At 36.1% G+C, this 26,372-nt stretch overlaps 1 protein-coding gene across 2 annotated transcripts in view; it reads left to right on the top strand.

Annotated features, from left to right (window-relative positions):
* LOC134530513 (vacuolar fusion protein CCZ1 homolog) overlaps positions 1-26,029 on the top strand; it is a 33,143-nt gene extending 7,114 nt beyond the window's left edge. For both annotated transcript variants that reach the window (XM_063365392.1, XM_063365393.1), the window contains 5 exons: positions 9,536-9,679; positions 13,965-14,113; positions 16,620-16,893; positions 19,816-19,943; positions 22,176-26,029. In XM_063365392.1, the coding sequence (XP_063221462.1) occupies positions 9,536-9,679; positions 13,965-14,113; positions 16,620-16,893; positions 19,816-19,943; positions 22,176-22,231 (751 nt within the window). In that variant the 3' untranslated portion in view covers positions 22,232-26,029. The remainder of the gene's footprint in view (positions 1-9,535; positions 9,680-13,964; positions 14,114-16,619; positions 16,894-19,815; positions 19,944-22,175) is intronic.
* Positions 26,030-26,372: the final 343 nt, after the last annotated feature.

Below are 26,372 nucleotides of genomic sequence, written 5' to 3'. Positions count from 1 at the left end.
GAGGAGTGAATATGGAAGGGGGATGAGCTATTTTTAGACAGTCTTGCTGCGTGTGATGTGCCGCTGCAGAGAAGCTCTCTGCTACTTCCTTCCCACCCCAAGTCTCTACGTTGCTAGGCAACCATTCCTCCCCCTCTTTCCTTACGTTGGAGGGACAAAGACAAGGTCAAACACTCCGTGCCGCCTAGCCTGGCTCGTTTGCCGCCGCGCGTCTGATGATTTAGAGATAACAGTGCCGCCAGGCGTCAACAAAGGACCTTCCTATCTTCCGTGTTAAGTGACAAGCAAACCACTCTACTGCACCATCAAAAGTGACATGTAGGCCTATACTAAAACATTAATCTGTTGTATGAGTGTCAGAGTGGATAGGTCAGTTGGACTTGTGAAAGTTTTTCTTTGTTATTGAGAGAAGGCTTGTGTATTATGAGGTGATGAGTATATTTACTTGTTACTTCCAATGGCCTATTTCTAGAGTGCCAAAGGAGTGAGTGAAGAATTTGTGACAAATGGTATACTAATAAAACTTTTGAGAGAAAACTAACATAAATAAGCCATTAGTTTTAGTAATAACATTGTCGGTTCTGTATTTATTTTAAGATATTCACAAAGGGCTTTCTTTTACAGTAGTGTAAACATGTCTAACAATGGGAAAAGAAAACAGACAATTACAAAGTTTTTCGTTTCACAACCAAGAAAAAAACGGGAAATTTTTCTGGACAGTGAGAATGTTCATTCTGAAGAGACTACCAAATCAAATTGTAAAGTATCAGAGTTAGAAAACAAGTGCCTTGTGACAAACACTGCGCCTATTGAAGACCAGCCACCAGTGCCATCAACTAGCTCATCAAGTGTTGTGGGTGTATCTACAGAAGACCAGCTACCAGCAAGCACACTAACACCCTCAACTAGTTCTGCAGTTGCAGTGGGACGAAAACAAGCAGTCACATTTAGGCGAGAGTGGAAAACTAACAGAGCATGGTTGGTTTACAACACAGATGCTAAAGGTATGTTCTGCTTGCTGTGTCAAAAATTTAACAAAACTCCTTTTGATAGAGATACTTGGACAAAATCCCCATGCACTCGTTTGCGATTGGAAAGTGTTGTTTGATACGAAAATTGTGCTGCACATATTGATTCACTTGAACTTGAATTGCAAGCCAGCCTTCATGGTCCCATCAGTGACAAAATTCAGCCAAGCATGTGTGAGGAAGATCTCATGAAAGCGTTTGCATGTCTATACTTCTTGTGCAAAAAGAAAATTCCTCATACAACAAACTTTGAGCCTATTTTGGACTTGGCATGCTTTCTTGGTGTTCCCATCAAAGACACAATTCGTGTAGCAAAAAATGCTAATTACTGTAGTAGAACATCCATTCAAGATATGGTAATTAGTTTATCCAATGTGATAGAAAATGAGATCTTGGGCAAGTTACAAAATGCACCATTCTTCTCAATTGAAATTGATGAGACTACAGATTCAGCTGTAGTTGAACAATTAGTCATTCATGCACGTTATGTTGACAGTGAAGGTGTCCTGCAAAGCAGTTTCCTGAAAATTATTGACATTCTCAGTGACTTAGGAAATAGTGGCCTTAGTGGTACAAAAAATTGTACCTCAAATTTGCAAGGTGTTGCCCTGAACTCTGTTAACATTTCAAATGCTGTTATATCATATTTGCATGATAGTGATCTATGTTTCTCAAAGCTGTGTGGTATTGGAACAGATGGTGCACCTGTTCTTACAGGTAAACATAATGGGGCAGTTAAAAAGATAAGAGAGAAACAGGTAGAAATTCAGCAACAGCTAGGTGTAGAAAATGTATGTGAAGCTGTTGGTGTACACTGTGCAGGCCACAGGTTGAATCTGGCTGTATCGCAAGCTGCTGAAAAGACCCTTGGAATAAAAAAATTCTGTGACATTATGAGGCAGGTATTTGACTTTTACCAAAACAGCTCTGTCAGAAGTGCTGGCCTGCATGAATTACAGTGTCTATTTCCTCAAGATCCACAAGGCAAGGTCAAGCAGCCTAGTCATACAAGGTGGTTGAGCTATGGAGAATGTGTACTTCGGATGAAAGATATTTATCCAAGTGTTGTACTTAGTCTTGAAAGGGAATGTGAAGAAAGAAATGATGCAAGGGCTCGGGGTCTGTGTTCTTATGTGACTGAATTCTCATTCATTGCAACACTGTTGTTAATGTGTGACGTATTACCCAACATGAACCGTCTTTCTAAAATATTTCAACAGGAAAATGCTGATTTGAGTATTGTGAAGTCTTTTGTAGATTCAACCATCAACAAACTTCAGAGACTGAAAGATTTTGAAGGATTAAATGAGAGGGAAATTGCATCATATTTGGAAATGTGTGCAAGTAAAGGTGTCTCAGTTCACACCAAGCCAACAAATGCTGCTCATTTCAAGAACATTAAATTACAGTACCTCCAAACACTAATTGAAAACATTCAAGTCAGATTTACCGATTGTGACATTCTAACATGTTTTTCTAGAGATGGGTCGAGTCTTGGTTTATCGAGTCGAGCCGAGCCGAGTTGGGTCAGATTGACTCGACTCGAAAACCGAGTCACATATTTTATCAAGTTCGAGACTCGAAACACGTTTCGAGTTAAGTACCAGCATCGTGACATTATAGCACTTTATTATAGGTTGTCTTAACGTTTTCGCCAAGTCATTAATACAGCAAGAAATGATAATGACCTCTAAACAAAACAAATCCCGTGCAAACCTAACCTTGCCCGCTACCGTGCTACGGCGCTATAATAGGTACAAGTGCAACCAGACCTAGGCCTACCTTCATTTATGAACGTGACGTCGTAACGTGATTTTGTAGATAGTGGCGACAGTTTATAGGACAAAATTGTGTCACATGACCATTTTATATAAAAAAAATGCTTGGAAAACAGCGTGCACTGTTTTCATTTTGTTTTCCATCCTGTGTTTACTTCAAATACGGTACCGCATTTGTTTACAAAATACGTAAATGGATTTTCATTGAAGAAAAATTTGTTGCAAAACGCACATATATTAAAAATCATCACGTTTATCGTGCCCCGTTTATAATAACTCGTATAAACAAGAGATTTCCGTAACCTAAAAATAAAAACATATAATTATATTGTAATATTTAGTAAATAACACCAAGCCGTGATGCGTGAAAATGGCTGCGTGTTAGGCCGGCCAGCCAGCGTTGCATTTTGGAACTAAATTTGGCTGTGCTCCGCTACGCAGCGCTGCGTGTCAATAACGTTTAGGATAAAATTACTTTCTTTTTGTTTGAATAAAATATAATAATAACAACGCTCATGCATTTTATTTGGCAATCAGTTACTGATCGCCAAATCAAATGCATGAAATATTTATTTAAAAACATATTGATATTCTTGTAGTTGTAACAAGTTCCGGGCGAATAATCTTGCCGCGGAAAGTGTATTTACATTGAGAATGTGACAATGTGACAAGGCCTATATCCCTTGAGCTGTTTGTTCATGTAGGGATCTGCCGGTGGATCGGAAAAAAAAAGTTACGTAACTCGGAAAGCCTTCTTTTCACAGACGAAAGAGCCAAACTCACGATCGTAAATCTTCGTTTTTTTTTTGTTCATTGTAAATAAATATGGCGGTGTTGATAAAAGGAAATACCATAAACAAGGCAACGGTATTTATTTGTACGCCGCCATATTTTTCGTTTGCAGTGTGTCCGAGAATGTTTATTTTGGACAACTCATGATAACTATGGTCAATTAGGTTAGGTTAGCTACATTATAAATACTTTAAAACATTGTGGACGGTTGATATGGTTAGGATAGCTACATTAAAGATACTGTGAAATCATGCTGAAATAAAGCTTAGTTTTTTATATTTAAATAACATAATGATTTGAATTAATCATTTAAAATATTTAAATAACATAATGATTTGCTAATTAATCATTTAAAATATTTAAATAATGCAGATACATCTTGGATACACAATTTTTATATCAATGGGTGTAGTAATATTTTATTTATCATATTCGACGCAAAAAATTATAAAATTATGAAACTCGAACTGACTCGACCTCTTCAAAAATTTTGTGACTCGAACTCGACTCGACTCGAAATATGAATTGCTAAGCTCGACTCGACTCGACTCGAAGCCAAAAAACCTCAACTCGTCCATCTCTATGTTTTTCCATTTTTAACCCTACACATCTTCCATCTCCTCATGACCATCGCTTTGATGTGTATGGAACAGAAGCTATAAAACTATTGTCTGCAAGATTTGGATTAGAATCAAGACTTTGCCTACAAGAATGGTGTAAAATCAAGCAATACATGGCTGATAACCACAGGAAAAAGACTTGTACAGAAGTGGTCCACTTTCTTTGCACTGACAAAACAATTGGCAGTTTGTTTCCAAATATAGCCAAACTCGCACAAGTGTACAGAGTCATTCCACTTCACACAGCTGACTGTGAGAGAGATTTCTCTCAAATGAAGCTCATAAAAACTGACTTGAGAAACAGACTGAGTGAGTTCACGCTTGATTCCCTGCTTCGCATTTCGCTGGAAGGTCCAGATGTCCAAGACTACCCATTTAAAACTGCAGTTCAGCATTGGGCAGCACAGAAGAACAGAAGAATTCGCTTGAAATAGAAGTGAACGTTAACGATGGTTGAGAAAATTTGGTTAAATTTAAACGGGGGTGTTGTTTTTCCTAAAACAATTGACGTTAAAGTTGTGGTATTTAATTTGCTGTTTCGCCATTTTTTTGCAGGCAACCCACACTCACATTTTCCTAGCTACATCCCTGCATACCTGACTTGTGGACATTCAATTATTATTTTGTATATAAGCTTTAATCATAATAAAATTCTTTTTCCCTTCAATTTAACTATATTTTTCAAACACCATAAAATAGTGTTTTGAGAGTATTATTACAGTTGAATACATTCTGTAAGGAAAAAAACTTTGATTTGATTCTAAACACCAATTATTTTTTTCACAGAATAAACTACCTAGTACCAATCGTCATTATTAATAAAAGTATAACAAATTTTTTTTCCATTAATTATGTATTGTGATCAAACAGGGCCAAAATTTATAATATAATATAAAAAAATTTAATGGCAAAAACTGTTGTTATGATTTCTTAAAAGTATGAATTGAATATTATCAGATAATTCTATTAATGAAATACAACAAGAAAATGTACTTTTTCCTAAATTCTCATTTAAAATGTTCCTTTTTAAGTTAGTTTTTTTGGGTAATTTAAAATGTTTCTCGTTATATTATAAAGTTGTGTGTATAACTTTTGTTTGGTATATCTGGCAACAGAGCACACAGAAACAAGGACAGCACTAATATCTGCTATTGTGCATTGGAAAGAGACGGTAAATGTCCATTAAAATACACACTGCAATATAAGGATGAGAAAAGCTATATCGAGCAAGACGTAGGCCGGGCATGCGAGAGAACCTACGTCCAAATCTAGTCGTGCCATTGTGGTTTCCATTTTCCATTTTCCTCATAATCATTTCAGGAAAATTATGGGTTGGTCCTTATTATACGGCATGTCCCATTCCTTTCTTATTTTTCCCCGATTTGAAATCTTTATATCCTTCTCTAATGACCTTGTTCACACCAAATATCTACATCTCTCCACTAATGAATATTTGGAGGTGTCTGCATGATTTCTGGTGGAAATTCAATATGCAAGTAGTTGTGAAGGCATCCATGGTCCTGAATCATGCAATATCAATTTAAAATTTCTAAGGCAGTCCGTAGGTGAATTTGTAGTTCTGGTAGGATTATGGAATTTTTGCTTAACCAGCCAGTTAAACTATGTACCTATGTTCAATCATGTGTTGTGGTGACAAATAAAATAACTGATGTTTGGGTTGTGCACCCAAGGAGAGTTTCAGCACCCACCAGAGTTCTGGGTTTTGAGGAGGGTCCCTAAAGAATTCAAAATACATATACCTGACCTAAAATGTAACACCAGGATGGAGCAGTGAAAGAATACAAGGTAGTAAGCCGAACCAAGTGTCCCCTGAAGAAACTTAATACATACGTAGTTGTTTTCCCATCTGTAAAAGATCGAGATTCTGTAACTCAAAATGGAAGGCAAGAAGTTGACCACTTTACCATCAGATAAGTTATGTATAGTAAGAGACAATTTTTATCGGGTCATGTTACATCAATGAACAAGCGAGATATCCTTGGAATTTCAATGTTTTAAAATTTTAATAATCCCTTAATAACATATTTATTTATGTGAACAATAGGAACAGGTTGTATTTTTACCTCGGAAAATGATGCTATGTTCTGTCACTGTCTAATGAATTATATATAATATATTTAATATTTTTTCCACCGGTCCTATTTGAGAATACATATTATGTACACCAATCCCTCACTTAGCACGACTAATTCGTTCCTAAAAATGTTCGTGTTAATCGAAATCGCGTATTCTGAAGCATTAGTCCCCATAAATATAAGGCTAAATTATTTAATGTGTTCCAAGATGTGTAGGGAAGTAATCTTTACATAATATAAATGCGTAGAATAATACTTGAAAATGCATATGTCATATCATTTATCTTTTTAAGCCTACCACCGAATACGTTAGATAAAGAAAACATGGCACAGTGTAACGGGAGATAAGTGGTAACATATTTACCGTCAGTCAGCAGGTTGGCTTGCCCGCCCAGGCGTGACCTTCAACACGCGCGCGCGTCTGTCTGCCTGCTGTTGCAAGCAGCTGGATCCTTTGTTATTACGTTTAAAACTTAACAAAATTAAAACACTTTTATGAAATTAAGAACCGGTTTTATATAACTTTAAAACACACAGCCATATGTAAACATTTAATTTGTTATGCACACCTCTTGTAAAAGCGGCTATGTAAACAAATCAGTTAACAGATAAACAGATTTAGATTTTCCCTAGAGCACAAACATAACATTAAAATACGGGTACACTCCCTATTTAACGCAGTTGTCGGGGGACATAACTTTTACCCGCGTTGTTGCATAACCGCGATGTTTCGATGTGACCAAGGTCAAAAGGCATAAAACACCGCCTGTGTTCTAATAGGTCGGCAAGCACGCACAGTATAGACGGCCCGCCTTTGTGCGGACTTTGCATCCGCAGTTTCCACTAAACACGGGTGAAAAAATAAAAATAATAAATTTTAAAGATAAATATTAAATGTTGAATTGTTTTTATTTTTCCGCGTGCCGCGCACAGTTTGTCGCACGGCCTACGAGCGCGCCACACGCCGCCATACACATGTGCGGCACACAAGCTGCTGCTGCCAGTCTCGTGGTGTTAGCCACAGTATCTGCTTCGTCAGTGTCCGTAACAAAGTAAGTGCAGTGTGTGCGGTTACACACGATTCTGTGGTCAAAGTCTTCTAAAAAGAAAGGCCGTAGTGATACTTCAAACCGAATATGAATCGCAAAGTACCGAGTTTGATTGACAAAATAAAAATTCTAGATTTACTTACAGATAGCTTGTCTTTTGTAGAAGCAGGCCGCAGATACAGGAAAAAAACGATTCTAGCATTCGTACAATAAAAAATAAAGAATCGTCTATCGTGTCAAGTGGTTAAACTTTATTATCCATGCTTACAGTAAATTATAAATGGTCACATGTGGGAAACAAAAATTGCGCCAATTTAATTTTAGCGCAATCAGTGACGCTGTATTAAAAACCGTGTTAAACTTTGTCTTTACTTATTTCACCAAACGCTGTGTCGAGTTGCTGAGTGTGTGTGGCTCGGATCGGCAAGTGTTATATTCCCCAGCCTCTGTTTAAAGGTCGGGAGACCGCTACACATAAACATTTCCGGGACTTGTTTACTACCTCACGGCAAAAGTGGTACAGTATGGTTCACGTAAATATTGGACCACTGGGAATTCCTGGGCAAAGATTAAAAATACGCTAGCCGATTTACTTTACTATTTAATGTTAAAACATTATACCAAAGTAAAAAGATGAACTTGTATAATACAATGAATTACCCAATAATATTACGTCTGTAGGTTTAAGTTGTAACAAAACATTTATATACAGATGTCCAGTAAAGTACCAATTAAGATTCTGGAGTGGAATTTTAAACACCGGACTACCTGATTTTGCCTTGTACGCAGCGACGCTGCTCAGTCAAGTGACTCATGCTCTGCCTGTGTGCTGCGTGAACACATTCCCTCCCCCACTCCCCCTGGTGTTTCTGCCCGCTCTAATCTCTACCTCTCCATATTCTCGGCTCGTCTCTCCCTACCCAGCGCTTGCCGACAACCAAGCCTATCCAACATCAATCCCCAGCCGAGTCACGCTGGACAATGTCGCTGGATGGTGGGCTTTATCAGGTCCCCTGTCCGATGCTTCATTTGTGAGATAAAGCGACGTTAAGAACTAGAGTTTCAGAAAATATCACTGGGCTGGATTGGACCATAATTTGAAAACCCTAAAAGATAGAGGAATGATGTACGGAGATATCTTGTTTAGAATTTTACTGCGGACATTTTCTACGCCTAGGCTTTTTTCTGCCCGATGCTTAGTTTGTTAGTTACAACGCAAAATTATCCTAATCGGCTGTCAACCTTTTATTCCATTATTATTATTCATTTCTGACTGGGGGACATGGTTTGACCCGCGATATACCCGATTCTGCGATCAATCGGGGCGCGATATACCGGGAGTTTACTGTATGTACAATATGTACATATACAAAACATAAAAGTTAGTTAAATATTTTCTGGGGTGAAATTAACACTATCATCTTGCTTTTTTTTTTAAAAAAACGTGTCCAATTTCATCTGCTTTGGTTTCTGTACGGTACGGCCTGGTCTGCAGCCGGGCATCAACGGTAGGGCCTGGTCTGTGGCCGGGCATCAACAGTACGGCCCGGTGTTTGTTTATCTGCGTGCGCATCTCTTTCCCCTCTCATTCCAAACCACTCTTCCCCCCTCGAGTTCCATACCTGACGTCGCGTCGTTTCCGAGATTTTTTTTAGCCTGTGGCGATTTAGTGCTAACTGAAATTTACAGACGTGCTATTCGAGACTAGGGCAGTAAAATTTACATCGTGCTAACTGAATTCGCATTAATTGAAGACGTGCTATGCGAGGGATTGGTGTATTCTCAAATAGGACCGGTGGAAAAAATATTTTTTTTAGGTGAACTTATTTTAATTTACTCCCTTGAATACTTTGTGAGACTGTAAAGTCATAAATTTTATTAAGTTGCTGATAATTTTAGAAAAAGTTCTTGAAAAAAAATACAATATAAATATTTATTATGAACTATATGAAAATTAACAGGACCAAGTGCATAGTGACTTGTGTCTGTGTGTTGATCACGTGGAACAATGTGTAATATCTTTATATTTACACATTCTAATATGGATAATAATGTGAATGTTTTTATTCAATTAACGTGGTACACGAAGAAGTTGTTTACTTGTGACTGGTGCCGTGTGCTGGCTGCTTGCCGGTGCGTCACGCCCCGCCCGGGGCCCTGGTGTGTCGGCAGGAGCGGTCTGGAGCCAGACGACATGCAGGTGGTGTACAGGTACCTGGTCACCAGCCTGCTGCCCACCCACCTGGAGACAGAGCTGCAGGGAGGGTCCATGCCCCGCCACCCCGCCTCCCCTTTCACCACCACGCACTACGGCAGGTGAGCGTGGCCCGCATGGTCCCCCGCCTGGGGAGAAGTAGCAGGCCTGCTCAAGTGCAATTTGAGATTCTGGTCTAGACTCGTGCAGTGTTGAATACTGTAGAATCTTGTTATAAAGTACATCAATAAAGCCTCAACTTTTATAATTAGTAATGAAAGTACTTTATATATTCTGAAAGTTACCTTTAAAACGTAGTATTTTTGAATTTTTAAAAATAAAGTAGTAGGGGATCAAATGTTACATTAGCTTGGAAGCAAATATTTGTAAAACAACAAGCATTTAAAAAAAAAATACTGAACTTAACACAGTAGCGTGTCAAACTTCAGATTTACACAGAATTATCGTTGTTCATGTCATCAATCTACAGATGCCCTTGTTTAGTTTCTGTGTTTGGAAAATCAGAAATGTGCTTGAATTTTGGCATGAGCCCTTGAATTTTGTGTCATAAAATATTTTTGATCTGTAGAACAAATAAATATTATTCTCAATCTTTGTTTTGGTCTGAACCACACCTTCATAATAAGCACGAATTGAGGTACTGATGTGTGTTCTATGTGAGTTTCTTTGTTAAAGAATCAAAACACATGCATCTCTATATTGCTGTGTTCACAACTATTTTTTAGGTTAATCATTTATTTTAAAACATTTAGTGGCTGTTAATATTTTTATCTGTTGTGGTAATATCTAAATTTAGGTACATGTATATATTTACCATATTATCTATTTTTGTAAATTCCAACAAAACAGCACATGGTTATTTTTCCCTTTCTTGTTGATTAAAAGGCTGCTGAATTTGGGCACAAGTCCGGTGGCAGGCATTCACCCTAAATTCGTCACTCTTCTCCTGAATTGAGCCACCCTCCTTGCCATTACACACTCTCCAACCAAGACATTCCATTCCACTATCGTTTTCACTACCGTCAAGTTATTTCCCCTTTCCGTTCTCCTTCTCTCCTTGAAAACTTCCCTAGAGTTCTCCCTTCTGTTTCTAGGCTTTCCCTTTCAACTCTTTGCCCCACCCTCTTACCCCACTCAACACACCAATCCCTCACTTAGCATGTCATCAGATTGCACGAATTAATTTAGCACGATGCTACTTTTACTTCCCCAGTCTTGAATAGTACATCTGTAAATTTCAGTTACCATGAAATCACCACAGGAAAATAAAAATTGGGGATGACGCCACAGTCTGCTTCAACTCGGTAAACAACAGATGTACCATGGCATACAGTTAGTCATACAAGGGGGGAAAAAATGTACGTGCAGATCTGACTACGCTATCGGCTATTGTACAAACATCAGCTATGTAAAGGACCAAATGTTTTTACGTCTGTGCATATGTTGCTGTGCCCTACTGTTGTCACCCGGCCACAGACTGGGCCGTGATGAACTTCAGTCTAGCCAGTAGCAGGTAACTCGCACAGCTTAAACACAAGCAACATCTGCCCATTCGTCTGCCAGTAACTGTATGTGCACAAGCACCTGCAGTTGGAATCATAGTGGAATCATGGCTTCCAAGTGAGACAAACTAGAAGTATTACGGCATGCAGAATCTCATGAAGGCCACACTTATGTTGGTCACACTTTAGTTTTAAGCAAGTCAACTGTGAGCACAATCGTACTAAATAAGGGCTCTATCAAATGTTTATATAAGTCTGATGCTGTTGGTTTACTAGCGGGAACATATTTGACATTAGATACCGGAACAGAAATAAACAGATGATTCACATGGAAAAGGTTTTTAAATGAATGGTGCAATGAAAAAAAATCACAGGCTGACAGGACTGGTGTGAACCAAGCGGTGAGACACAAATAAAAACTTTAATTTTTTAAAAATTAAAATGTAAATATCCAGACAGTAATATCGGTTACACTGCCAGTGAAGGATGGTTTGAAAAGTTCGTGGAAAGGTACGCAACGTGAGTTGAAGTTCACACCCGGATGGGCAAGCCAAACAGCCGACTGACGGTAGGTACATAACCACCTATCTCCCTTTACATTGTGTCATATTTGTCATACAAAGAATTCGATGGTAGGTTTATAAAGATAAATGGTGTGACATTTATTGTTGAGAGTTATTGTACGCATTTATATTGTGTAAATAATATTTCCCTTCATATTTTGGAACACATTAAGTAAATTAGCCTTGCTATTTATGGATACCAGTGCTTCAGAAAAAGTGATTTCGGATAACACAAACATTTTTAGGAACGCATTAGTCATGCAAGTGAGGGATTGGTGTATGGAGTGTAGTTTACCAGCTTCAGAAAAATTGACCATAAATCTCAACCACCCTGTGTGGGTGGTGATGTGAAGAACTGTATATCAGAAATGTTGATATCATGCATAGAATACACTCCTAGTAAATAATGTTTATGCTCTGATTTATTTTCATTACTTTTCTTTCATTTACCGAACCTCAATTACATAATTTTGGTTCTTGAAATTCTTGAAATTTCCTTGAATTTCTATATCATATATTTGTGGCGATTGCATGTAACCACATTCAGTACACAGATAATGTTAGTATCAACATACTTATTGTTCACTCAACAGATACAAATAATAGGTATGTAAATTGTTTTTATGAGCACTTCTTCTCTGTGATGTTGGTGTTCGTGTTTGAAGTACACTTTTTCATTGCAACTAAGTTTAGGCAAGTTGTGTCATTTCAGATTATACGAGATTTGGCTAATAAAACCAGATAAGGGCTATAACATTCTTTATTTTTACATCTTCACAATTGTAATATTATCCCCTTCAATATTCTCCTCTCCCCGATCTTTACACCCCTCCTAGCGAATTTTCCACTGGTCAAAGCAGTGTTTGAAGTCATCTTCTGAAAGCATGTTCATGGTCTCTTGTCACTTTTTCTTTTACAGCTTCAAACGTCTCAAATCTGGTTCCTTTCAGTGCAGATTAAACTTTTGTAAACAAAAAAAAAATCAGACGGAGCAAGAACTTGTGAGTAGGGTGGATGATCCAACATTGGGATCCTGTGCTTAGCAAAAAACAACTTGACAACCAATGCAGTATGGACCGAGACATTGTCCTGATGAAGACTCCATGACCTGTTTTTTCACAACCCATGACACTTTCTTTTTACTCTGTTCTTGGAGCGTGGATAGGACTTAAAGATAATATTCCTTATTCACAATTCGACCTTCAGGCACTCAATTCACACGCACAGTCCCGTGTATGTCTTAAAATACAATCATCATTGCTTCAAATTTTGATTTTAACATTTGAGCTTTCTTCAGTCTCGATGAATTGGAGCTTTTCCAGTGCATTTATTGGTGCTTTGTTTCCGAATCAAAGTGAAAAATCATGATTCATTACATTATTACTTTTTCAAGAAATTGAAGGTTATTTTTTATGGTTTCCAGTGTGTCAGCACAAATTTTCATTTGAGGGTCTTTTTGTTCAGGCATAAGGTTCTTGAGTACCATTTTTGAACAATCTTTCCTCATATGAAAATGTTCATGTAAAATCAGCCTAACTGTTTCTTCATCAGTTCTTACAATCTCAACAGCACTCAGCTGTCAGTATTTTCTGATTAAATCACCAATTTTTTTTATTCTTTTCATCTGTTGTTGATGTTGAGGGTTGCCCTGGACATCTTCTTGTCCCTCTTTGAACTGTTTAAAGTAAACCACTTTAAATTTAGTGGTTCATCACCATACAATTGTTACAACAAAGAATGGGCCTCTGTGACGGACTTTTTAAGTTTCACTAAAAAATTTCACATTAATCCATTGCTCTTTCAAAATGGAAAGCATTTTTTCAACAACGTGACAGATAATACATGGTCTGATACAAAGGAAGACCACGACGTGTTGGTTGGGTGACGGGAATGGAGAGAGGGGATGATGACTCATTGTGTCATTTCACCTTGAGGCCCGTGCTGTTGGTCTGTTAAAAAATCAGTACGGTTATTTTTTTGTAGCCAAATCTCGTACACCTATATCATAATTTATACTTATTTTTTTGCCACACAATACTTTGATAATGTTTAAATCTTTTTTTGTAAATTAATTTTTTTTTAAATTTTTACACAGATTTAAAAAAAAAAGTAAACCCATAAATCTTTATTGGCATTACCATTTATTTTCTGTGGAAACAGTAATAAGCTATCTGATGAACTTTATTATTTTGTTGTATTGTCTCTGCTCTGCGGCGAAGTACTACAGCCATCAGCATCAAGTTTAGTTCTGTACCTTGTATTGGGTGTGTATGTGCCCGTTTCTGCCACACAAATGACGGGGCCCAGTTGCCTTGTTTCAGGTTTGTGTCTGGACCGTCCAACCTGCAGGACAGCGCGGGAAGCATGGGGAAGATACCCAAGGTCTACGTGAACAACTCCACCGGCCCGGAGATGTATCATTTGATAGTTTATCGAGCCCTTAGTGCTACGCTCTGCATGTTTGTGGATGGTAGGGAACTCTGAACCTTTGTCTAAACTATCAAAATTACTTTTATTTTTATATACATATATATATAAACAAAATAAAATTTGTGTGCATGATATATCTTGAATTAGTAATTCTTTTTTTAACATAAATATTCTGTGAACCACCTATCTGGATTACATTATACAAATTTTGAAATAAGCAAAGGATATATAATGCAAATAGTAGAACGTTTGTAAGATCTAAGAATCAACATGTCCAGTCATTTTATATGCATTTGTAGTAATAAGCCACAATCTCATTTGATTCTGCATGCCATCTCTGTGGTGGGGTTGGAGGTTTTTTTTATGTTTTTTTCCTTCTGTTCACTGCCTGGAAACTTATCAATTATGACATCATTTATATATAGTGTTCAACTACTCAAACAAATTAAAATGGAACAAAGAATTAAATATAGAATCAAGAAGTACAAGATAAATTACCTATATTTTTCATTGAGTAAAAAAAAAAAAGACTGACATTGCATGATAATTTTTATTTTCAGGAAAGACTGTGTTTGAATATTGTTGGGTCAAGTTGATCCTTTTTTACTATGAAACCTCTCATCAAAAATTAAAAATAGAGGTGAAATTTTTTTATAATCATTTCAGTTTATTAAATGTTAAGTTTTCAACTTTCCCGAAGAAAGGAAGCCGTTGAATTTGGCTGTATTACTGCAATATTGGTTTTTAACTCTTCACAATATTTTAACTTAAAAGTGTCAGTGCCACAGCATGGCCAAAAAAATTTATATTCACTCTCACCATTCAATACAGTAAATTAAAGTACCTGAACAAGTAAGAACAACTCTTTGTTTCATGTTTGCAAATGGGCAGTTACTGTCATCAAAGTATAAGCAAATTTTTTTGGACATTCCTAATTCTATGTGTTTAAAGAAGTGTGTTGTCTCATTTGTATTTTGTATGTGTATGCTCAGACCATTCAGACTTATCTAAACACTTTTGAAATTTACTGTGGAAACTGAATAGAAAGTAGGTGGACAAACTTGGGTGTAAATAGCAAGAATGTGGAAAAACATTTTATAAAATTTTTTTATGATATTATTTAAAATTATATTAAGCACAATTTGTACTTGCTTTCATTCAGGGACATTAGAAATTTCAGGTTAATAGTTATTACTTAATAGTTAAAAAAAAATTATGAAAGTGGTATGCTTTTAAATTTTTTGCAGCATTGTAAAAATTCATAGTCCTCACTGGTTTCAACTCGTCAAAAAATTTCAAGTTCACACATTTTTCCATCATCTGAATTTTATAATTTATTAAGGTGTATTAATACCTAGATTTTATGTTAATATGTTCACACTCATGTTCTACAAAAATGTTTCGTAACCACAATGTGGATACTCACACAAGGTGATATGTACACAATCAAATATTTGTTATTTCAAAGTATAAGTGTATTAAATTGAGTGTGAATAATAGGTTTTGATTTTGATATTTGAAATTTAGAATACTTGCATGGGCCTTCAACTTAGCACATCAAGAGACGTATTTATTTGACTTTGTGTTTTACAAGAAGTTATGTTTTTGAAATGAGTTTCCATTGAAGCAATTTATTTTTGTTTATGTACAGTTTACTAAGATTTAGCTTGATGGGAACACTTTCTGACAATGTAACCGTTTCACCTTACGCGAAGCAAGTCTAGTCACTAGGCTCACGACAATGGTATTTGGTAAGCCGAACATTCACAGTTGGAGAACTTAACGGCCACCACACATGATCAGTTCGGTCTTATCAGTTGGAACTGTTCAGTCGGAACTGCAGTGTGTGTGCAAGGACGATGGCCTGATCAGGTGGAACTGACGAACTGAAGGTTTTTCAATCAAATCAGACTCTTGGTTTGAGCACCATCAGTCCAAACTGTTGATTGTGGAAACAGCGTCTTGCCAGTCCAAACCGTCAGTCCATCAGTCCATCTGCTGGGTGTCCTGACAGACATCTTTGTTTATACTCTTTGGTGGTTTTACTATTTTTTTTTGTTTTCTAACTGAAAGTGCAACTTCACTTGCAAAATCCAAAGTTTCTGTATCTGTATGTATCGTTTCGATGAAACGATACATCCACAGCAACAGCAACCACAAGACTGATTGTGTGTGGGGAAGGCTTCAGTGTGTGTGTGTGTTTGTGTGTAAGGGGGGGGTTCCTTCAGGCAACATCTAGGCTTCTGCAAATCCATGTTTGAATAAAATAAAAATAAAAATTCAAATTATTCACGAATACCTAATATTTTTTGCATACTATCAGACCCCTAGCAACAGGGATAGTGCCCAATGTAGTTCAAAATGGGAAGGAGAAAATTTAGTTAGGGTGATGTGCTAATTATCCTGATGGCTCTGCATCATAAATTATAACCCAGCGTTCCAGCAGGAAACTGCTTGGATGCGGTGTCGAGATTGTCCGGGTCTGCTGGAACTGTGATGTTCGTCGCGTGAGCCGGAAGGGCGTCTGAAGCGAGTGCTGTCGGCAGGGACGTCTCCGCTCTGCATGGAGATGTTCAAGCGCATGGACGTGTTCGTGGGGCCCCAGCTGACGGCTCTGGTGTCGGAGGTGGCGGAGCAGTGCGGCAAGCAGGCGGGCTCCGGGGCCAGCCCCACGGACCCGGGCCCCCGCTTCGTGTACTTCAACCAGCTGAACCTGGCGCAGAAGAGCACGGTGCACCTGGACGCCCGGCGCAGCGGCAACGTGGGCGTGTGCCTCGAAGTCCTGCGCCTGCTCGCGGACATCAACTCCGACAAGAGCAGGTTGCTGGGTGTTCTTTAAGCTGTAGTAAAATATTTAACTCGGGAAAAAGGCTGTGCTGTATAGATATTTGGCTGAATTATGAAATGTCAGTATAATTTTAACAGGAATACCAAAAAGTATTATAATACAGTACAGTGCTATTTAAAACAAGTTGTTATAAACTGCTCTATTATGTACGTGGTGATAATCAGTATTGTGCAAATGTAATACGTAACCTGCAAAAAAAAAAAATCAACTGTAAAAAAAATCTGAACAATGCCGGATTTTAGTTCACCGATTGTAGTTAGAGGATGGTCATACAAACGAAACAAAAATGAGAGTTCCTCATGTAGGTTCACCAGTCATATTGAAATTATATATATATATATATATATATTTGCAAATTCCAGTTTTTAATGAAAAAAAAATATTTAAGAATTGGACAGTATAATAACTATATGTAGGTGTTCCCCAGTTATGGAATCTTTTAGAAAATGGCTCCTAGTCAGTGACATGACAGTCATGCCAATCCTTTTGGTTACAGTTGAGGTTGTCTTATATTTTAGTGTCTTACACATAAGGTTATCTGTATTAATTAATATTCCATTTGAGTTAGTCTTATGTTCATAGCTGTCTTGCGTTTGAAGCCATCATAAGTTCGACAGACTATGTTCTAGGTTGTTCTGTGTTAGGGTCACCCTAATGTCGTTTGTTGATGTTCAATATTTAAGAATTGAAACTGATAGTTTAGATATAGAGCTTTTTTTTTTAGAGAATAATATATTTGTTTCCAATCAGAACATTTATTTCATATTTATTAAATAATTGTTTATTACATCATCACACCCTCAAATATTAATTTTATTGTATATACTATATACCGTATTTACTCGCATATAGGTCGCGGCAATTTTACCAGATTTGATGGGGAAAAAATGAAGTGCGACCTATATGTGAAGAAAAATTTTTTTAAATTTTTGAGGAATTTTTTTTTGCAATATTTTGCTTTAAAATGCGAAAAAGTTTATATAGGTATAGGCAAATTTATTTACAATGTACACATACAGCAAAACCCCTTATTTACGTTACCGTTATTTATGTTTTCCCGTTATTTGCACTATATTCTTCAGGTCCCGTTTAGTTACAATTTAGTCCAATACAATACTTTCACGCGAATTATGTCTCAAAAATCAAATCCATCCCGCTATTTACGTCACGTAACAACCATAAACAACCAGAAAATACCGTGGGTACTTTAAGAGTAGATAAGATTAGCTAGTAGGCCTAAAAACATCCTGAAAAACGTAACGTTTATAGTCGGCAATGAACATTTTAAATCACAAAATATACATATTTTATAACATGAAAAGTTGCTTTTATTTCTAAACATGTAATATTTTAAGCCTAGGCGTGTAAAAGTCCGAGTAATTATAGCAGGAGACAATCTAAAATGCACGAGGGAAAAACGTAAACTCACGAATGTATAAACGTGGCTGATTGTTAAGTTCTGATACTGTATTCATGTCACAACTTAGCTGAAATACTGGTACGAGACAAACTTCACAAGATAAAATGAGCAGAGTCTTGGTAATTGTTTAATACGTATTTTATAATTTTGGAAGTATTGTACAGTTGACGCATATTTTTTAAACTAGCAATTTATTTCTGGGGATCGTAAATAATTAATTATTGGTATCAAGACATCAAGATGAACGTAAACTTGAACATGTCACGGCAGCGAGAAAACGGGTGTATATACCAATAAACTGGTGTTAGAACTGGACAAAACTGGTACACGGGAGGTGGAGCTTATATTTTTTTCCGCTAAGCTCGCATCTATTGGCTGGCTGCTGATGGAAGGTCAAGAGTCTGGGCGGAGCGTTGAGTGAGTTATACTGCGCATGCGCAACTCAGAGAACAGAGAGAGCCAGCCGGCGGCTATGCCGCGTCGTAACAACAGCTGATCGAGTACAATGACCTTTCTCCGCGCACGGCGCGCTATTGACAGTCAATTTCCATCAATTTGCGGCCCTTTTTTTTATTTTTTTTACTGTGGTGCAATGTGTATGTGTAATGAATTACCGGTGCGACCTATATGGGGGGAATCTTAAATACCAAATACAAGACCTCAAATTATGGGTGCGACCTATATGCGAGTAAATACGGTAGTATTAATAGGGACACAATTATGTGGTGAATTGTGATAAAACCGCAAAACACCACAAAGCATATCAATACAACATATAACACTTTCAGTGTTAATACACCATTTAGCATAGAAATGTAACTAATGTATCTAAATGTAACTTAATATCTTTTATAATGTTAAATTCATAGAATATAATTTATTTATCATGAATTTTGTACCAGAATGTAAGTAGTTTTAAAAAATTAATATTTTATTGTTTAATCATAAGTAACACATTTTTTAATTAATGATGGCCGATGGGACTTTTTGAAAAACAAAAAAAAATTCCCTATTTTTTCTTGTGTAGTTCTGTTCTAGACGGGCTTGTTAATAATTTTTTTACTTACTTCACCAGATGTCAGACAAATTGAGAATATTTTGGTGAAATAATTTAGTTTCATATTTGTTGAATAATACTCTTTTTTTAATGATTAAAGTTAATATATAAAAAATTGAAACTATAACAATAACACTAAAATCTCCTTTAAAAAATTTTTTTTTTCCTAAAACTCAAACATAAAATAGTGTCCCTAAGGATTAGTTGTTTTTATAGTTTCTATTCTAGTAAAGTTCCTTCACAGCATGCTTCACAGAATAAGCATAATTTTCCTGTCATTTTTGTATTTCTGTGCATGTGATACAAATAAGTTTGCAGAAGAGTACGTGTTTAACATATGTATTGAATTTAAGTTAGCTACTGATTGCAAACTGTGTTAAATGGCTTGGATTTACAATAGGTCCTGATTCCTTTCAGAATGTCTAGCACAGGAGAAGTGATACTCAAAACTATGACTGACTACTGGGTGGTGGGCAAGTTGTCCAATCTTCGGGAATTTTACGTTGTCATACATCAGAAGAACGCCAATCTCATTGAGATCAACGGTGAGTCAGCTACAGTGAAACCCCTTATTTGCGTTACCGTTATTTACGTTTTCCCGTTATTTGCACTATATTATTCAGGTCCCGTTTAGTTCCCATTTAGTCCAATACAATACTTTCACGCGAATTACGTCTCAAAAATCGAATCCATCCCGCTATTTACGTCACGTAACAACCATAAACAACTTGGTGCAATTGCCACAGATGATGAAACTGTAAAAGAATTGTCCGAGAATAAACATGTGAAACGCGTCAAAGATTGCGTTCATATCGAAAACCACAACAAACACATTACAAGATGGCGATGAAGTTGTGCTGGCTCTATTTGCGCTGCGAGCGCTGTCGAGTTTCTGGACGATATTTTAATCACATACAGTGAAACCTCGATTCTACGTACACTCACAGTTTTCCAAAATTTGTCCTTACAACCGAGTTGTACGTACGAACCAGCGAGGCCAAATTACGTCCATTTGTGGCAACCCCCCCCCCCCCCCCCCCCTCCCCCAACACCATTTTCCCACCGCTGCCGCGGAAAATGAATTGCCGTTGCCGTGTCCTGCTGCCACGGGAAATGACCTGCCGTGACTATATATTATGCTGATGTATTTTCAATCAAAATTATATCCTATTCGTGCAGAAACAACACTTGACCTAATCAAACGTTTAAAAAAAAAAAAAAATAAAAAATATCGGCACTGAAGGCAGTGTTGTAAGCTCCGTGTTTACATTTTTTTATATTTTATATCAATAAAATAATAATTAATACACAATATGTTTGTTCAAATAAAAAAAATACCGTGGGTACTTTAAGTGTTGATAAGATTAGCTAGTAGGCCTAAAAACGTAACGTTTATAGTCGACAATGAACATTTTCAATCGCAAAATATACATATTTTATAACATTAAAAGTTGCTTTTATTTATAAACATTTAATAATTTAATCCTAGGCGTGTAAAAGTCCGAGTAATTTTTGCAGGTGAAAATCTAAAATGTACTAGGGAAAAACGTAAACTCATGAATGTATAAATGTAACGGGAATGTCGGGAATATTACGTGGCTGCTTGTAAGTTCTGATACTGTATTTATGTCACAACTTAGCCGAAATACTGGTACGAGACATAAACTTCACAAGATAAAATGAGCGGAGTCTTGGTAACTGTTTTATACGTATTTTATAATTTCGGAAGTATTGTACAGTTGACGCATATTTTTTAAACTAACCATTTATTTCTGGTGATCGTAAATAATTAATTATTGGTATCAAGTCATCAAGATGAACGTAAACTTGAACATGTCACGGCAGCGAGAAAACTGGTGCGTATACCAATAAACTGGTATTAGAACAGGACAAAACTGGTACACGGGAGGTGGAGCTTATATTTTTTTCCGCTAAGCTCGCATCTATTGGCTGGCTGCTGATGGAAGGTCACGAGTCTGGGCGGAGCGTTGAGTGAGTTATACTGCGCATGCGCAACTCAGCGAACAGAGAGAGCCAGCCGGCGGCTACGCCGCGCTGTAACAACAGCTGACCGAGTACAATGACCTTTCTCCGCGCACTGCGCGCTATTGACGGTAAATTTCCATCAATTAGCGACCTTTTTTTTTTAATTTTTTTACTGTGGTGCAATGCGTATGTGTAATGTAGCCCGTATTTGTTCTGAACGCTGCAGGATGCGACTGTATTTTAATTAACTTAAACATATTTATTTATTTTCCCTTTATTTACACTTTTTTACTTTGTCCCCATGAAAAGTGCAAATAAGGGGTTTTGCTGTATATTACTATATTTATTTTTCACACACATGAATTGTTTTTCTGGCTATTGTGGAATGCATTGTAAGGGTGATGATACATGTGCATGATACAGTGAAAACCCTGTTATTTATAATCTATGTTATTTACAATTCTATGTATTTATAGGTCAAGTACTAAATTTTGTACACTTATTATGAAGGAAATTTTTTTACGTGGGATATTCTTAAGAAGGTTTTACAAAATTTATTTTCAATATGTAAAGCAAAGTGCTTGCTTGCAATAAAGATAAAACAAGTGAATAAACTTACGCACCTTTCAAAGTATCTCCTCTAAATTTATTCAGTAGTGGAATCATTGATTTATTTTTTTCCTGCAATAAAGTGATGTACCTGATGGACATTTTGCGTTTTTTTTATATTACGTCCAAAAGTCTTTCAGAACAATTTTAAATGTCAAAATCACAATTTATTTCTTTTGCAGATGAGGTGAGAAGGGTATGTGAAGCGCAGTTGAAGAGCATATTCTTTCACGACTGAAGAACACCACCCGAGTAGCCAACATGCTGTTGATGCTAATAGGCATTTGTATTTAATTAATGCTGCTGCCCACAGTCCTTGTAAGATATTGTCTGTCCATTCTGAAGGTTGGGATGAAATTTATCGACATTATGATTTTTTTGTCTTCCACATGTCATATTATTGGTTTGAGGTTGACATTTTAACTGTCTGCCAGTATTAGTTGTTCGACATTCCTGTTAACTTTACTACACAATTAAGGTTTGTTGTTCCTGGTGTTCTTGTTCGTTTTGCTGTAAGTACGCAGAGAGATAAGATTTTGTTTGATAATGGAATGTTGGTTGTTGATTTTGTGAGTTAATTGTCCTGTCCGAATTTTTCTAGGTTGTTTTGAAATGACATTTTGGAGAACTCAAAAGCATTAAAACAATCTAAGATTTTAAAAAGTTACTTGTGGTAACTGTATTCATTTATGATTTGAACTTATTGAGAATATTGACTACCTGCACCTATCAATGCTCATAAGCAGGTAATATGTACTTGTGAGATCGTCCTCATGTATACGTATGTGCATATTCTTTTGAGTACACATTTTTGTTGACTTTTTTAAATTTTTGTTTCAGTAACATTACATAACTTTTTGGTCAACCAGCTTTTAATTTTAATATAAGTATTTTGTGAAATCAGGCTCCTGTACCCAAAGTTGTAATAGTAAACACCAGGCAGTAATTCATTAGCTGTGCAGTGGGCCAAACATTTAATACACAAGTTTATTGAGACCAAATTCTTATGACAATTTTCAGTCATATATTTAATAATTCTACACTTATGAGTGTCGGCGAACAATATATTTTTTTTAGTTGTAGACAGACTTTCGTAATATGTAGATTTGTTGCTATTTATTATACAAAAAAATTAATATAAAATGATCAAAAATGCATAGAGAAAATTAATTTCTTTAAGTAATACTTAACAAAATTTAAATAATAAATGCTGTTTCCTTTAATTACTAATGATAATTACTACTAATTTATTGTTAAAATGATATATTTGTAAAAAAAAAGTTAGGATTTATAACAATGTAATAGTTTGGTTTTTTTTTTGCATCATATGCTGTGTACTTTGTCTGCGGTTGGTCTGTAATGCCAGAACATTTTTGTGATTTTTTTGTGGTATATACTACCTTGCTTTGGACCTTATAATTTAAAGCAAAGGGAAGGGTGGGCAAAGTAGTAATACCAAATAAAAAATTAGTGTAAAGACCAGTTACCTTTATTGGTGTTTTTCTCAAAGTCTTAATATATCTAAAACAAATAAAATGAAACACTTAATGAAATCATTAACATTGACTTTCAAGCAAAATAATTAAACTCACCAAATGCAAATGTGCTATAAAATAACTCAGATAATTTATCAAATAAAACAGGACACTCTATAAGCACTTGGCATATACAGGTCATTTTTCTGCATCACTGTGCAGCACATTTAATACACTGCACAGTTTATTCGTACCCTCAATAACCATTACTTGCAAGTAATTGGTATATTATTGTTGACAAAATTTACTTTCAAGCATGAAGCCACTGTATGAAACGCTATTGCTTGGCCAACTCATGCTTTACCCATATAACATTATGTAAATATAAATAATCTCATGTATAAAAATAAATACATCAAAACAAGAATTGATTAAAAATAAAATATTAAAATGAATAATAACACACTCAATTGTGAGCCCTTGTACCAAACATTTCTCTCTTAGGCCTCTTTTTTACTTTATCACCATAAATATTAATGAGCTCATGATATAGGCAAATCTCACTATAATGACTTTCCAATAAACTTTTACTTTATCACAAGAAATATTAGAGAGACCCAAAATATAATACATTATCATAATAATGTCTTTCAAACAAATTAATACTTTATTACAATAAATATTAATGAGTTCAAGAAATTAGAAAATCTCACTGTAATGTCTTTCAAACAAATCATTTTAAAGCCTAAAGTCTTGTTTGTGAGCACCTACTACTGGGTAATTTCCACTCTGAAAATTGATTCTTTGCTATGACTTAACTTTGAACCTGTTGTTTACAACACTTTATCATTATCTTGTATTTTATAACCAACTATCAGAATACAAAATATTGATTTAACTAACCTTTTTATTATTGAATATAATTTTGAATCCAACTTTTCATGATAGTGCAGATTTAAATATTAGTGCCAGCAGGCATTTAACTTTGTTTGACACAATATCCATGGCAGACATTATTTTTTGCAAACAAAATGTGATAGTTTCTTTTGATTGTAAAACTCAATGTACTAACCACCAAAACAGTTTTGCGAAACTCACATAAGTACTTGGGGAGTGAAAAGTGCGGTTTGAATCGCTGGACAAAGAAACTCTCATGAGATAAAATCATGCTCACATAATGTAGCTAATGAACATGAAATGGCGGACACTGCACCTTGCCATTTCATTTCAGGACCAACGTGGCCAGCTGTTGCACACCACAATGCAACATTCCCTTTCGACGAAAACTCCCAAGATGTCGGTGTAAAATCACAGCGACAAATAACCAGTGAACGATATTAATTTAGCCCATTCTGTATTAATCCTGGACGCAGTAGCTATCACCAACGTTGAATTTTGAACATCGTTGCCACGCCCAACTCACATTTTTTACCACACAACACTCCTTTGTATGTCTTAACAAGCTTCTACAGTATGTCACGCACAACTTCCAGTAAAATTGCAATATGACAATATTGCAATATTGTGCACTCGTCAAGTCATAGCCATCCAGTCCCTGCGCCGAAGCAAAGCGCTTCCTCTGAAGCTCACTCAAAGACAATCAAACCACTTCACACTCCCGCAACTGGACGCATCAAAGCACATCAGGCGCGTGCCAAGACACAGAGCGCTCTAGCGACCGACAGGAATACTACCAGAAAAACTTGCACACCATCACGTGGCTCACCTCGCGGCATTTAGCTCAACTACCAGACCTGTGTGAGACCAGGCGTGTTCCGAAAACAAATCCACGCGGAGCACCTCTTAACACGAAACAAATGTGGCGATCACCACATGATCGTCACATTGGTTGGAAACAGAACATTTTGTTATGTTTATTGGAACTTTTACTTTGGTTCTGTTAGGTTGGGTTTGAAGATGTAAACCTGTGGTTAGCCAGCACTAATGTACAATTTTATTATGTACTAGTTTGTACAATTTTGAACACTTCTTGTTATATAACTTTCAATTTCTTGTATTAAGTTGCAGTTACGGCAAAGTCAGTTTACCCTCTTGCTATATTAATCCGTAGATTTATTTTGGAATTTAAATCTCTGTGCTGTGGAAGAAGTTTGTGCAACTAATAATAATGTTTGATTTTGGGTGGTGATGATTTTAAATTTTAATAGTTTATTTAATAAATAATCATAGATTATGCCTCCATCAGTGTTAAAAATGCATTGAATTAATTATACTTTAGTTGTAAAAACCTGTGATACTGTAAATAATTGTTAAATATTTTTTAAATATAAGTTTAAAAATGCCAGATGGTTATAGTTTTGGTGTTGCATGAAAATAAGAACTTTCTAGTGTACTAAGTTTTCAAACAAGTGTATGTTATGCATGTGGCAAGCCAAAGTTGACATTTTGTCGCATAAATTTTGTTCCAGCATCTATGCACATACTTAAACTATTCCAAACAAGGGTGAAGACATTTGAAATAATTTTATTGTGTACATAACTCATTATACTTACAGTATGAATATTTTTGACAATATTGAATATAGTCAGTTGATCCTCAATATTTTGTGGTTTTATTTACTTTTGACTTTAAAGGAAGCAGTGATGTTATTCTTTTCATGGAATGCAACTTTTGTTTTGTGATTTCAGTTTTGGAGGTTGTGCATGTCTCATTGTATTTATCTGGTCAGTGTTTTGTTGCAGTAAGCACATTTGACATTTAGAATCCAAGAGCAGGTCATTTATATAAAAAAAATATTGATACAGTAACTGATATGCAATCTTAAGGTGCTTACATTTTGTTTGATTTGTTTGTAGTTTTCATTAAGTGTTTTTGTTATGGAAAGAGTTCACAATCAGATCGTCTTTCAGATACGTACTTATATACTAAACACTACTAAAGAG

The sequence above is a fragment of the Bacillus rossius genome, chromosome 3 (genome assembly GCF_032445375.1).
Source record: "Bacillus rossius redtenbacheri isolate Brsri chromosome 3, Brsri_v3, whole genome shotgun sequence".
NCBI classification, from domain to species: Eukaryota; Metazoa; Arthropoda; class Insecta; order Phasmatodea; family Bacillidae; genus Bacillus; species Bacillus rossius.
The sequence above is the reverse complement of the archived record's forward strand: the minus strand, read 5'-3'. Positions and strand labels throughout refer to the sequence as shown.